The sequence below is a fragment of the Notolabrus celidotus genome, chromosome 3, assembly GCF_009762535.1.
Source record: "Notolabrus celidotus isolate fNotCel1 chromosome 3, fNotCel1.pri, whole genome shotgun sequence".
In the NCBI taxonomy this organism is placed as follows: Eukaryota; Metazoa; Chordata; class Actinopteri; order Labriformes; family Labridae; genus Notolabrus; species Notolabrus celidotus.
In genome coordinates, this window is record NC_048274.1 from 25662856 (window position 1) to 25678626 (window position 15771).

General features: G+C 40.7%; 1 protein-coding gene across 1 annotated transcript in view; it reads left to right on the top strand.

Annotated features, from left to right (window-relative positions):
- ush2a (Usher syndrome 2A (autosomal recessive, mild)) overlaps positions 1 to 15771 on the top strand; it is a 224815-nt gene that overhangs the window by 123955 nt on the left and 85089 nt on the right. The window contains 4 exon segments of the mRNA XM_034679779.1: positions 2523 to 2670; positions 4322 to 4464; positions 13521 to 14233; positions 14601 to 14770. Coding sequence (XP_034535670.1) covers positions 2523 to 2670; positions 4322 to 4464; positions 13521 to 14233; positions 14601 to 14770 — 1174 coding nt within the window.

The following is a 15771-nucleotide window of genomic DNA, read 5'->3' on the forward strand; positions in this document are numbered from 1 at the left end:
TTACATCCTGGTACAAGAAACAAGTGTAGTCTGGATAGCTCATTTCTCGATCGGCACACACTGTACGGGGGGTGAATTTCTTCATTTCGAAGGTATTACGATTATGAGTTTTCCATGATGAGAGGCACAGCTGACTTGATTGACAGGCGGGAACACTGTAGCTGTTGTTGAGGAGGCTCAAAGCCCGCCTCTTTACCTCACACTAGCAGGACAGCAGTTAGGTCGACTTCAGCATATCCAGTATGGCTCCCGCCGACGATTGGCTTCAAAACAGTGCTTCAGAAACAGATGGATCCCGTCACCGGTACTACGTCCATTATTAATACAGTCTATGATGCTAGCTGGTGTTTGCAGACTGACCTGGTGATGGTTAGCTTGAACTGGCATTGGTTATGTTTTTTAGTTAATGAATCACCCTCATGTGCATCCCCCTTGTTAAGTGAACTCATACTTGTGTGTCTCTACACTGGCCACTGGCCTGAACATTGTAAGCATCAACTGATGGATTAGACAGTGATGTCACCATCATACTGCTAGAAATACACGTCTGTGTATCGGCTGAGGTCACGTTCACTGAATAATTCCTGTCTTTGGCTGACAATTTTAATAGCGATGAAAATATCCAAAAGCTGTCCATCATTTTGACAGATAGGGATTCAAGGCACTGTGAGGAGCTTACATGTTGTGTCAAATCTGGTTACCCCTTTGGACAAAAATGGTATGGCTTTTCACAATGAAAACTGCATTTTCCATGAGTGCAGTCACCCACTGATGTAAAGAAGAGGTTCTACAAAGTATGCATTTGTTATTTAAAAAAATGTTCTAAAAAATGTCCAAATAAAAATAGATATACTCACAGTTTAACTATTTTGTCCTCAGAGAGCAGTTAAGCATTCACCCACCGGAGAAAACATTTAATCTTGTTCAAAGCCATTTTGCTGTTTTAACAAGTAGAGCCCAGGTTGTAGTGTTTCTCTGTTGAAAACAATAAAACTTCAACAGAAAAATGTACGTCTTTGTACTTATCCTTCTCCAGTTTCAGCCATGATTATCTAAAGAAAAAACACAATACTTTGCTTCTTGATTACTTACTTCTACCTAACTTCACCAGGAGACTTCTAAACATAGTCACTTCCAGGTGAGTGCCGAATAGCGAATTGTCATGGAAAATCCAACCCCAACACAATCAAAATGACAGCAGTGACATCATTTTGAGACCCGATCAATCAATTGACAGGAAAAAAGTCTAACGCAACCTTTGCTGAGAACTGCCAAACACTTATTGTAGGCTACACTCAACAACTGTCTTGTTGTCTGATCTTTTTCAGTTTTGTGTTGACTGAGTCCTGTGTCCAACTGAATTTCCCCCCTGGGATCAATAAAGTATTATCTTATCTTAACGGTCCTGTTGTTTTAATGTTATTAAAACATATAGAAAATAAATGACTTAGTATTTCCTCTGCCCCTAAATCTTTACATATAAACACAAATGAAGAAAAGCAAAGAGAAGAACGATGGCTCTCATACATAAACAGACACAGACAGACACACACTCACAGATATGCTTATGATAGATTTAGTGGGAAAAAATAAGTATATTAGTGTGTTTCTGTCCAAGAATAATAGCTGTGAATAAAATAGATGAGTTGTGTTGGTGAGCCATCACTAATATCATTCTAAACTAGTGTTCAAAGAACATTTTGGTGTTTTTTTTCATACATGCTGTGGGTTTGTGTGAGTTTAAGTGTGTCTGTTTCTGTGTGTGTGTTTGCAACAGCCGTCTTTAGTACAAGATGTCTTCAGCAATCAGTTTTGTTGTAGTGAAAGAGAGCACTGTGTTTGATTGAAGGGTCACTTTATACATCGAAGGACCTACTCATATTTCCCATGGTCAACACTACAGTCGCTCTCATTTTCTACTTCTATTTGTTTTCCTTGTATCTTTTTTTTTTATTCTGTCCATCCTCACAGTTCTCTGTTTCTGTTTAGAGTGCAGCTATCATACAGAATCAAGATGTTTTTACTGATTTTCCAAGACTAGCTGTATGCTTTCATGCTCAGCTGGAAAAGAGGGGCACTATTGAGAGGTTGAGGTCACAAATCTGTGTGCGTGTGCGTGTGTGTGCGTGTGTGTGCGTGTGCGTGAGAGAAAGTGAGAGAGTCACTGTAGTGCTTGTGTATCATTATATCTGATGGCTCTTTGTGGCTTCTACAGCTTTCTTTCGAAGGAATACTTTTCTCTGGCTGTTACCTCTTTTCTCCTCCCCCTCTCCCTCATCACTACTGTCTCTTCTTTTTTCAGTCATCTTTTATTTTTATTGAGGAGGGTAGACATCTGTGATTAGGATGCGTTGTTCAAAATATAATTCACATTACCTTTCTATAATACTTTGCTGTTACGCTTTCTGTGTACCTTTTTTTTTTCACGAGTCCTCATTTGACCCTTCACCACCTCCATCCTTCTCTCATCAACTCTTCTCTCCTCCTGTCTAACTCTCACCCTCCACTCTGTCTCCTTATAGCTCCGGATGGGTTGTCACCTCCGAAGTTGGCTCGTGCAGCCCGTACCAGTCTGAATGTATCCTGGTCTGCCCCCGCCCACTCCAACGCACCAGGCCCGCTCCGTTACAGCTTGCAAATGAGGACAACCCCACACATGACTGTGAAAAGGTGAGAGGGAGCAGGAAATCCACAGGAACTGCTTAAACTAGAGGACAAGTTTGCACACTGTTTTCCATGGAGCTCAAGTGATCTCAGAAACAGGACATTTATTAATCAACAGAAAAGACACAGTGCTTTGAACTATCATACCACAAATGCACCTTAAACATGTATGAGATATGCATACACATGTATATATCAAGGCTTACATTATACAGCGGAGCTGAATATGTCACATCAGTATGACAGACCATCAGAAAAACAGAGAGGAAATGAGCTGGAGAGACGGGGGGTAGAGTCAAAAAGACAAAAAAAATCAAAGAGCTGAGCAGGGAGAGAGAGTGAGATAGAAAAAATGTGATAGAATAAAAAGAGAGAGAGGGTGTGCATCTGATATGTATTCATTACATGCTTCCTGACAACAAATTGCAATTTAATCCAAGAAGAGGAGGCTCTCATTCTGTGGTAATAAATAAATGACTAGCTACATGTATTATATATCAGACAGCCATGCCCTCCTCCTCCTCTGCTATGGAAATCTCATTGTTCCCTGATTTATTCATTCATTCATCCCTTCTATCCATCTGATGCTAAATGGTCAACGGTCCCTCATTTATGACAATATTCTTTTGTCCTAGATTCTTTTGTATGATTATGTGATGTTGGATCAGGTATATGACATGGGAATACGATGAAAAGCTATACAAATATGTTATATAATGCAAAAAGTGTCACTAAGCTTCAGTATGGAACTTCTCTCTTCATTCTTTTATAATGTGTTGCTTAAGATGAACTTATTTCAGAAAGAAAACCTTAGAATACATAAAACTGATGTGACATGGCATCTTCCTGAAACAGAACATTGGCAAAAATGAAAACATGGACAAACCATGTTCCATAATGTTCAGATCAAAACAGTACCTGAACAAAGGTCATATGTTCCTGTTGAACATGTTCTGGTTCAGCAGAGCTCTGCACCATATCTTCATAACAATTAATCTGGAGTGGCTGCAGCATGAACAACTTCAAGAGCTAAAGGTGCCAAAAATATAAATTAAGAAATGTAGAGGCCTATCCTGTGTTTAATTTTTGCCTGAAAGGATAATGCAGGTAAAAGTTCTGGTTAGAAAATGATGTGATATCCATGGTTACTACTGTGTACCATAGAGACATTCAATTTGCTGAACACGGAAAATGCTGCTGCTACTGTAGGAAACACACTCTGGGGGAGCTGTCCAGTGCTGAATGTCTGTGATCAGCTTTTTAAGGAGTAGCAGGTTCCCTTTTTCTGCTAAGAGTTTTGCTCACTAGTGAGTAGTGATGATGAATTTGTTTGTAATTTTGTGATTAGTGTGAGCATTTCATGGGGATTTCATTCTATCCAAATCTGCATCTACATAGATAAGATTTAAAAATGCAGGACACTATGATATAAAGATATGTAACATGATATGTATGCACTAAATCAAATAAAGAGATAGATGCAATACATATGGATTACATTAGGGATCGACCTCAAGTGAATACTGCAAGCACTACTGTGTTTTATGTATAGCTAGTTCATTTCTCTCTTTGACCGTCTGTTTAAGACAGCACAGCAAGTTTTGACCAGATCCAAACACGTGTCAGTGAATATACCTTTGTGTCCATCATCTTCTAGGATCCTGGAAAATGCAACAGATACCCTGTCCCATCATGTAGATGGCCTGTCACCGTACACACAGTACATGTTTCGAGTGGTGGTTTCACACACACATGGTCAGACAGCCGGGCCCTGGGCGACCCTGCGCACTGCAGAGGACAGTAAGTACAACTACTTCTACACACAAGAGTAGAATTAGAAATCAGTATGCTTGTTGCCTTCAGATGCTCACATTAAGACATCATTGTCATTGCACTCAGGCGGTGGAAAGCAGAAAATGATAAAAGTCATAGACAGGAAGCGTATACAGGAGCTCCATTTCTTACTGTGATCACTCAGTACTGCTGGTCTATAGACGACCTGTTGGTGCGGATGTTGGCTTTGTTTTTTTAATATTGAATTGTGCTGCCTGGGTGCTTGTGTCAGCAGTCCAGCGGAGTTTTGCAAGTGACTGTCTGGCAGGTGGCTGGCAGCAGCTGGTTGTTAGTTGGCCTCTGCCGTCACTTGGCCGTCAGTGTGCTGCTGAGTCAAAGTTAAACTCGAGCCCGACGGATCCACTGATTTTAGGTGATTATCTAAACAATGGCCTCATACATTAAACATATGGTCTGTGGTGTGAAAAAACCGAGTCCCTGCCCAGTTTTCTTTTATTCTGTAAACTCTCCAAGGTTCTTTCTCACTTAAGTGTATTACTTCCTTGGTGTAAATGGAGGCAGTAAATATGACCAAGACTTAAAAAAGAGAGACAGAGACAAACAGTTGACAAAAATAGGTGTTGTTGGAAGTGCTAGCATGAGCAGAATAGGATGAACCCCCCTGACGGAGTGAGATTTGCATACTGTAAGGTGTGTGTCTGTGTGTGAGTGACCTAGCCAGTGTCATTGTGGGCTAATTGCTGTAATAGAATCATATTAGCCACTGGAACAGCCTCCTCAGTGCAAAGTTATAAATTAATTAGTACCACGCTATTATCACATACATTATCATTAAGCAGCTGAGATTTGCATACTTTAGATACATGTGCATGTACATACACAGGAATGTGTATGTACACATCTATGTGCGGAGTACATATGAATACACAAGTGCAGGGACACATCACTGATGCACACACACATCCATTCAGACACACACAATTGCAGACATTTAGGACGCATCAAATTTTGGCCCTATGCTTTTCTCATCACTATTCAACATTTGATTCCCACTAGCAAACTCACAAACACACACAAACACACACAGTCCCTCTTAAACAGAGTGAGCTTTGAGTGCATGTTAAGATGAAGTATATTTATGTTTCTGTATTTATTTTTGTTTACTTCAGAGTGTTTTATGTGAGAGTGATGATGTGTGTGATCCTCTCCTTGTCTTTTGGTTGTATGTGCATGTCCGTACAGCTGTGAGGACTGTAATAGATGTGTCCATTCGGTCACACTGTGCCCCATCGTTCAAACCTCCATTCCTCTCTCTGCTGCTTCTCTCTGGCCCCCTCATACACACACACACATACACAAACACACACACTGAGAACATGTGTCATATACACACACCTGCTTGTCTTCCTTATCAATCACACACCTCCTCATGCTCAGAGGCAATAACACACCGTCAAGGAGTTTCTTGAGGACAAAATCCTCCCCAAACACAAATTTTCACTGCCTGGAGACAGAAGATCTGGACTGATGTGGATAAATTCAAAATGCTTTCAAAAACAAAACCAAACACCACATTTTTTCACCTTATAATAATACATTCAATTCTATAATTTCTTAACCACTCTCTGCTTCAGCATCGAAACAAGAAAGGAACACAAAACAATTGAATGCTACTTAATATGATCATCCACAAGTTTGTAAAAAAGTCCATGATAGAAATAATTATATGTTCTCTGGCTGAAGCAATCTGTTCTCCTTTCTGCTCTTGATGTCAGGGTGTCAGTGATCTCTATAAATTACACAATATTAAGTGTCACATCCGAAGAAGAAGTTTGTCTACACATGCTTATTTCTGTTGGTAAGTGAGCGTGCATAAATCATCTTTTAACATAACCACAGAATACATGATAAGTATGGTATTTTCAAAGAAGGGATTTAAGCTTATGATGAAAAAAAAATCGAAGTGCGGCCATATTGGATTTTTCAACACTGTGTAATTTTCCACTTTAAACTCATCCTCTTGTCATCTTGGCAGTGACAGGAGAAGATGCATTTCCCTTCTAATCTCCACAACCTCATGCTTCAAAAAATGACAACCTTAGCAAGCACCATTACATGACATTCAGCCAAAGTTCATCCCTCTTACATATAGAGCTCAGTCATACAAACACATGAATATGAAATCCATGCATTAACACACAGACACACACACACACACACACACACACACACACACACACACACACACACACACACACACACACACACACACACACACAGACAAAAGTTACATTTTTTATCTAAATGGATATGCTTATTTTTTATGATGCACTTGGATATGACTCCCTCTTAACTGGGTCAAATATTTGCCTGAGCTTACTAAACTTATCATAGGTTCTGACATTGACATTTCATCATAAAATTTCATCAAAAACAACTCTGCCAGAGAAAAAAAAATGTTGCTGGCATTAATGAAAGTCAAAATAATCAATAGATTGAAAAAAAAGTAGCAAAAAAAGCTGGAAAATGGACACAAGGTGCCCAGAGGGCTAACCCCTCCCCCCCCTCCTCTCGGAGCTCCTCCAATAATAATTATAATAATGATAATAATAATAGTAGTAGTAGTAATAATAATAATACAAATAATAACATCTTTATTTGTATAGCACTTTTGGATACAAGTAACAAAGTGCTTCATTAGAACAATACAAACCCAATAAAAGTAAACTGACAGTCAAAGCAGAGAGGTAAAACTTTAAAGATTAAAATAAATTCACAAAATAAAAGCTTTATGATAAAAGTGTTTCTGATTCAAAACCGGTCCTCAGCACATCGTTTGTGTTTTGCACTACGTCAACTCATGTCTCACTCAGCGGTAAGAAGACACCAAAACATTATCATAGTGAAAGTTAAAAACACAAACAAACATTAAATGTACGCGCAGGCGGGCAGAACAGAAGGACGGGATTTGATGGGTTCATAATTTGGCTCCTGATGGCAGGGATTGGTTGGTGTTTTCCCAGATTTACTCCTGCTGTAGATAGCAGCTTTTTTTCGCTCTTTTTTAAGAACACATTATGTATTGATTGCCATCAGGACATAAAGATAATTTTAACCAGTATAACAAAAATTGTATCTAAATCTGACCACCAACCCCAGCTTTAACCTTAAAATACCTCTTCTTTCTCACTCTTTTTCTAACTCTCTGTCTTCCTCTTCTTGACAACAGTATGTTTCCCCTCTTCTGTTTGACACACAAGCCCTTAAGTATTTACAAGAAAAAAGAGAAAGGGGATCTGGAGAAAAAAGATGATAAAAAAGGAGAGAAACAGTGAGGAACAAAAAAAGGTAAAATAAGTAATTCAGGGGGAAAAAAGGAAGAGAAGAAAAGAGAAGGGCTAATGACAGAACAGAGGAAAAGGGAGACCCACGTGTCCTCCTTTCCTTTTTATCATTCCATTAAAGTTTTATATCCATCTTTTTAATGTAATTTGGTCCCTATGAATCCCTGCCGCTGCAGAACAGACAGACGGCTCCTGTGAACATAAACTCTAGCCGTGTTGGACAGCTCCCTTTCCTCTGTCTACTCCCATGTTCACACTGGCTAAGTGATCTAAGAGAATGTGTGTCTGTGCGAGTGTGTGTTCACATGTGCATATGTATGTGTTGCAGAGCTTTATAGAGTATGAATAAAGCACTGTTTTGACAAAATGATCTTAGCCAAGCAGTCTTAGAAGGAAAGTGAGTGTGTGATTGTGTGTGTGTGTGTGTGTGCGTGTGTGTGTGTGTGTGTGTGTGTGTGTGTGTGTGTGTGTGTGTGTGTGTGTGTGAGAGAGTGAGAGAGTGAGAGAGAGAGAGAGAGAGAGAGAGAGAGAGAGAGAGAGGGAGAGAGAGGGAGAGAGAGGGAGAGAGAGAGAGAGAGAGAGAGAGAGAGAGAGAGAGAGAGAGAGAGAGAGAGAGAGAGATAGACAGAATTATGGTTAGAGGTAATGACAGAACACAAAGAATTCATGTTATTTAAATGAATGAGTGATCACATTAATAATACAAGGCTCTACCTTTTTCCACTCCTCTGTTCAGCTTGCTCTTTTAAAGAAAATGTTGCTAACATGATCCCACTGTTATTTAACATATTGAGAGTTAAGTTAAACATAATTAGCTCAGAATAACTTATTGTGTTCATTTTTATAAATTATTTTTTTGTGTGTATTTACACGTTTCTTAATTTTTTCCTGTATAAAAACTCAGAAGTTTCACGCTGAAATGTAACTTTGTAATATTTTCAGAATTTGTTTGTTTGGATTCCCTGTTGAACAAGTTTGTTCACATTTATTTGATTAATTTTAACATATTTCATTATATTTTAAATGCCCCAATTTCCCCCAACTTTTAGCTCTTTTTCTATAATACATGGTTACATCAGACAAGTCCTTGATAGTGAGTGTTTGAAGAGGAAATTGAATGTTTTGAATGATTGACATTTCAGGTTCTTTGATGGTCATAGCTACTTAAAGGCTAATGCACATCTCATAGACTCATGATGTTATGGTTACAAATCAAGCTCATGACCTTGCTCATGTTTCACCCTCTCTCTGTGTGTCTCCTAAAGCAGCGGTGACATGAAATAATCTGCAGAAAAAGTAAAGAAATGCAATGTAAATTCCCAGCGTATTGCTTGTCACGTTTTGACACCGTGCTGTAAGCATCTTGATTACAGAAAAGCTCAGCGTTTGTCCTCATTATGACTCCGAGGATCCTCGACTCACCTTCAAAACCCAAGTCACCCTCATGCTCGCTTACCTACAAACACACAGACACACACAAAGAGGACAATGTGTGCAAGGCCAAAAATAATACCTGTCCTCTTTTCTTCACATGGATACTCAGAGATATACACACTTAAGTCTACATGGGGCTTTACATGGACATACAACACACAATACACACAAACATGTGTAAAAAAAGGACATGGCATGCATTCACACACACACACACACACACACACACACACACACACACACACACACTCACACACACTCACACACACTCACACACACACCCCTCCCTCCCCCTTACCCAGCCCTTGTCAGTTGATTGTGTTATTACTATGCTAACCAAATCCTTATAAATGTGATTTAAGGCTTGACGGCCCTGCACTCCTGTTTTAGCCTTCTGCTACTGTGTTTTACTGGAGAGAGGAGGAGTGAGGGCGGGAGGTGCAGAGGGAGGGATGACGGTGGGGGCTAGAGAGAGGGAAAGGCATGTGGAATGAAGAGGTCAGAGAGGTAGGGGGGGGGATGAAAAGGTAGGAGCGAGTGCAAGACAAGGTAAAAGGAGAGCAGTGGGTTAAAGGGAGGAGGAGAGATGGAGCAACAAAAGAGGACAGGAGGAGAGAAAGAGAGATAAGGAGTGAGGAAACAAGAGAGAGAGGTGTTGCCGTGCATTTCCCTCAACACTCGTTGCCTCCTATCCAGAGAGCAGTAAAGCGTCAGTAAAATAAAAAAAAGGAAAAAAGCATCACCTGCATCTTAAATGAAAATTTCAATTGAAAAACTTAACAGCCCTTCAAATTGCAGAATTTTACACGCGCCAGTAAAGCCTAAATAACACTCAACACTTAGAGGGAGAGCAGGATCAGCGGAGGGAGGAGGGGGGAGTGAGGGTGGAAGGGAGGGAAGACAAGGGGGGTTATTTTGGGTGGGTGAATGTGGCTGAATGAAGGTGACTGGATTGTGTTTTTGTGGTAAAACTATTTACAATTGAAGACTGTCTGCAATCTCTGAACATCTCTCACCCCTGTGATTTTGTGAGTCTGTTTGAACAAGACAAATATTCTGACCAGACAGACAGAGGGAAATATTGAAGGCAGACAAGAATAAGTCAAATAGACAGAAGGATGCAGAATTTCTAATTAGACAAACAGGAAGAGAGACATCACAACCCTCTGCAAAAAGACACAAGAGAGCGCCGTGAAGCACGCAGACAGGCCGGCAGATCTGCACATGCACAGACAGGGAGACGGGCTCCTTGGTTATTCGTGGGGTTCAGTGGACCTTTGGTGGTAATTGAATCAGTGTGAGTGCTGAGTAGAGCTAGCATAAAAACCTGTTAACCTAAAAGGTCAACTCTCTGCATTGTTTATTTAGCAGGGAGACCAGAGAGAGAGAGAGAGAGATAGGGAGCAAAGGAGGGAGAGAGACAGCGACACAAAGCATGAGCTACAGAGAGAGACAGAGCAAAATGAGGGAGAGGTGGTGGGGGAGAAGGAAGGAAGGGGTCAGAGAGAGGAAAAGACAAGATGGAACAGAAAGAAGGAGAGAGTTTCTTTGTAGATGGAAGGAGAGAGGTGTTGTTGGTGGGACTATTAACAATCTGTAAAATCAGCCAAGCTTTACGTTACTTTTATACTGTTGTTTATGTGTGTGGGGGGCATAAAACTTCCCTGGCTGGCTGCTGTATAAATGTATATATGAGTCTTAACCATAGGGTCTTAACGTGTGATACATGTGTCTCTTTTTGTATTACTATATTTATGTTTATGTAAGTGGTCAGGATTACAAATGACCACTTAATAAATCCAGATTTACCAAAGAAAACAGCTTTTTTTCCAAAGGGTTTGCATGCTTCCTTCTGTTCCCCCTTACAAATGTATGATCTAGAAAAAGTAGGAGTCAATCAAAAGGTTCACTAATATAAACGGATTAAATTCGAACATCTGAATTACAACTTTTTGGAAACATTTAAATTAGGGGCATCTTGGAAAATACACTTAATTGCCCTATTCACATTGTGACTCCTCAACAGGGCAATAGTGAAGCTCTGCCATCAGTACGCCTCTGTCCTTTTATATGACCCAGTGTGTGATTCTACAATTTGTGTCATGACAATGCAGAGAAGTACAACATTTAAAAATGAAAGCCGAAGCTCCATATACAAACACTCACACTCAATCCTGCCGGCTCCAACAGTTTTCAGTCCCGCTCCTGTTATGCCTCTTTTGCTGCCGTCAATGTTGGCACACTGGTAGGAACCACTTGGTCCCACCATCATGCCACCGTGACATTTACATCGAAGGTGAGATGTTACCGGGGTGTAAAGGTCCTGCCTTGAATGGGGGATGTAAAAAGGGCTAGTACCGTTGGCTGGCATCTCAGTCTGTGTGAAGTAAAGCTTATCAGTTAATTAATATTCTTCAAAATATGCTCATTCTTTCACAAACACTGTTTTATGTGCACTCATGTTGATAAACATGTTTACATGATTGCAAACTTTATCTGCATACACTCCATGCATCTTATTTTACCTCTCTCTCTCTCTCTCTCTCTTTTCCACACACACACACACACACACACACACACACACACACACACACACTCACACCCACACACCGCCATCTGGGAAAGCCGTTAGCGGTTAGCGGTAGCACTTAGCGACGCAGCACGCTCCCTCAGTCCGCTCAGTCACCTTGATCTGCTTGCCCTTCACACAGCACCATTACTGCTATACTGCATCACTGTGGGTGTGGGCATGTTAGTGTATGTGTGTGTGAGTGAGAGTTAGGATGAGTGGGTGTCTATGTATATGGACATGCATCTGTGTGTGTCCATTATAGAGCAGTACAGTGGGATGTAAATGCCGGGGGAGGAGGGGGAGGGGGCATTACTTTCAAATGAGCTACTGTGGAGTGAAATATCCCTCTGACTAGCCTTGTGTAGGTTCTTATCCGTGCATGGGCATGAGCAAATCGTGTGTGTGTGTGTGTGTGTGTGTGTGTGTGTGTGTGTGTGTGTGTGTGTGTGTGTGTGTGTGTGTGTGTGTGTGAGAGAGAGAGTGTGTGCGCGCATGCCTACGGCCATCTGATGTGCATCGCTGTCAGACTACATACTTCTAATACTAGTGTGGATCATTTCACCTTCTGGACACAAGGATTTAAGGCACTCTCAGGCTTTGAGAATGGCAGTGAACATGGACGCACTGCAGAAATATATTAGCTCTCTGAGACTGAAACCTGACTAATGTGATAGATTTGCACATTTCAATCCAACCTGTAGTTACGGTGGCCCTGAGAGCTCACAGCACTGCAACTTAAGAAAACACATGCAAAAAAGACAAAACACAAGCAAATTAAGAAAACATCTTCATCAATTTAACAACGCATGTGCAGCATTTAGAAAAACGCGCTGCAAAGACCACAACTCAACACATTAGAAAAACACGCTGCAAAGACCAACGGCAGTGTTTCCAGAGGACATTTAAAAGTGATGCACATGTCCGGACACGCTTGTTGTTGACGCAGATTTTGAGTCACAGTCCTATTAAGGCTCTCTTAATACCTCTTAAGAACCTTAATGGCGCTGTCTTTGCAGCGCATTTTTTTCTAATGTGTTGTGTTGTGGTCTTTGCTGCGCGTTTTCTAAATGCTGCGCATGTATTGTCAAATTGATGATGTTTTCTTAATGTGTTTTGTCTTTTTGCATGTTTTCTTAAGTTGCAGTGCTGTGAGCTCTCAGGGCCACCGTATGTAGTTTATTAAATGCTATGTTATTCTCAATTTTGTTCCAAACTTACTAGCTTCAGGTTTGATAATAATATACAACACTCTTATTTCACATCTTATTATAATGCCTTATATTTATGTGAACATGTGTATGTCATGTATTTGAGTTTGTGCAAAGCAAAGTTAGTGCAAAGTTGGCTTACAATATTCCCAGCAGTGCAGCCTGGCCTACAGATCACCTCCTATATTCCCCACTGAAAGACTCACAGACTCACATTCAAACAGTCACAAGTACTTTATAAATCCACAAATACAATCTTGGTTTGCTCAGGGGGAGAAATTGAGAGAGGAAAAGAGTTTCCATGTTAATCCCTTGGATAGGGATGGCAAAATCACTCTTTGTCCTTCTGATGTCATTCTTGATGTTACTTGTCAAATAATTCTTAAGAACAAATCCTCCTCTCCCTTTTTTCTCACCCTCCTATAAGCACACACATAAAGAGTATATTTATCTCTTGCTTTTTTTCTTTTCTTCTTTCTTTTTATCTATTTTCGTTGCCTCCAGGTCCGGGACCGGTGGACACTCCAGCGGTATCAGGGCTTCATCCAAGAAGTGTAACTGTCACCTGGGTTCCTCCCTCCCAGCCAAATGGAGTTATCACCAATTATACCCTCTATCTTAGCCCCAACTCTTTCTCTTCTTTGGATTTCAAACCAAGTTCAGTTTCCAACACCAGCATGACCTTCAACTCCAGCTCAGATCCTGAAAAGAGTTTATTGCCCAGCACTGAGGAGGCATACTACGACATGGGTCACACCCTCAGACAAACATCCAGTCTCCCCACCCCGGACTCAAGCCACATCTCCATGTCTAATGTGAACACAAGCAGTGATGACGGCTCTAGCACCATCCACAGAACTCATCCTAGTCCCTTAGCTAACTCTTCCTCTAGCTCAAAGCCTGATATCACAGAAGACAATTCTACAGGTGTAAGCTATACAAGCCAAGGCCCCAGTAACATCTTGTTTCTCTCCACTGAACCCAATACCACCAGTGTGAACCAAAGCTCCAATCCTCTAGAGTCAGACACAGAACATAGCGCAACCACGTCTAAAACTCAACAAATCCAAGAACAAGACTCCTCCAACAGTGGCATCTCTGTTTTCTTAAGTGAAGATTCGGATTCAACTTCATCAACCCAGTCAGTCTCTGTTCCAGGAAACATCACACGCTACACTTTCCCTAACCTGCTGCCATACCAGAGCTACAGCCTCAAGGTACAAGATAGTGTTTAGAACGCCATTCTATTCCAAATACTCTGTATGTCTCTTTGATTTTATTCCAATGATGACTGAAGTACATTCACCTTCTTTTATTTGGCAATAGAGTGACTATTATTTTCTTCAATTTAAGATGACAGCCAAATTTAAAAAGCCCCTGCATTCTTTTTAACTATAACAAAGACTGTAACAGTTCTATTGAAGACACCAGAGTCTGTGATTTTTGACTGTTTACCAACAACAGAATAAACAATATTGATTTCCTTTTCATAGATGAAGTAGTTGATTTGCTGTCTGATGAAAATTGTGATCTTAACATAAAAAAAACCCTCCTGATGTTACAATATTGTTCTCCAATATTTAGCTGGAGGTGTGTACCAGTGTGGGTTGTTCAGTGTCTGGGATTTCTCAGAGCTTCCGTACCCTTCCGGCCCCACCTGAGGGGGTTCCTGCACCTCACCTTTATTCCGACACCCCCACATCTGTTCTCCTTTCCTGGGGAGCACCAGAGCGGAGCAATGGACCACTAGAGCGGTGAGAGAATATGAAACACTTACACGCCATAAACTGTATAAAATGTAAACGCAGTCTCAGTGACGTCACCCCACTCTGAAGAAGCATTATTAAGCCCTTACTTTTCAGTCTAGTTGGTAGTGTACACCTCTGCTGCAGTAGTTGATAACATAGCTTCTCTCCCGGTTTTCTGCACTGTTTCTCAAGCAAGAGGCCGAGCTGACTGGATAAAATGTTCACCTCTTCTACTCTTAGTAATATATAAATTAGGTATAGAGACCCATTCTGTTTTTTCTACCACTCTGTAAACATTTTTAATTCTTATGTAAAAATGGTTATTTTAATTTGGACTCTTGCAGAGTTTCCTTGGCTTTTGGAGATCAATCAATCAATCAATCAATGAATCAATCAATTAATCAATCAATCATTAAATGTATAGCGCCAAAACACAACAAACTTTATCTCAAGACGCTTTTACAAACATAGCAAAACTGTTGTAGTGGCTTGCTTTTGACAGATGAAACAAACACCTATAAGCCACTGAGGGGCTGCTTTACCGGGACTCAGTTGACGCGTCCTCCTCGTCAGGATTGAATGAATGAAGTCTGCTCGTGCATTGACATCAACAGGTTTATTATACATCGACATACAATATGCGTACAGCCGATCAATCCATACTTGCATCTAATACCAACTTGTAGAATTACAGGCTGCAGCTATTGTAGACGATACGATGACAAGATGAGACAAGACGTGACGGAACGAAACGGTCAAAAACTGTATGCTACCGGTAGGCAGCTCACCTGCCACTGATTGGGTCTTCTTCCCTGTATGCTTTCTACACCTGGTTTGACACGCCCGCCACCTAGTGTCCACACAAGTGCATCTAACAAACAAACAGTCCACACATAATATTGCAACACACACATATGGCTCTAACAACCGTACTATATGTTAAATTATTAACAAAGACCAAACACCAACGCAGGATAAGACTCAGTCTTGTCTCAACTTAATCCACC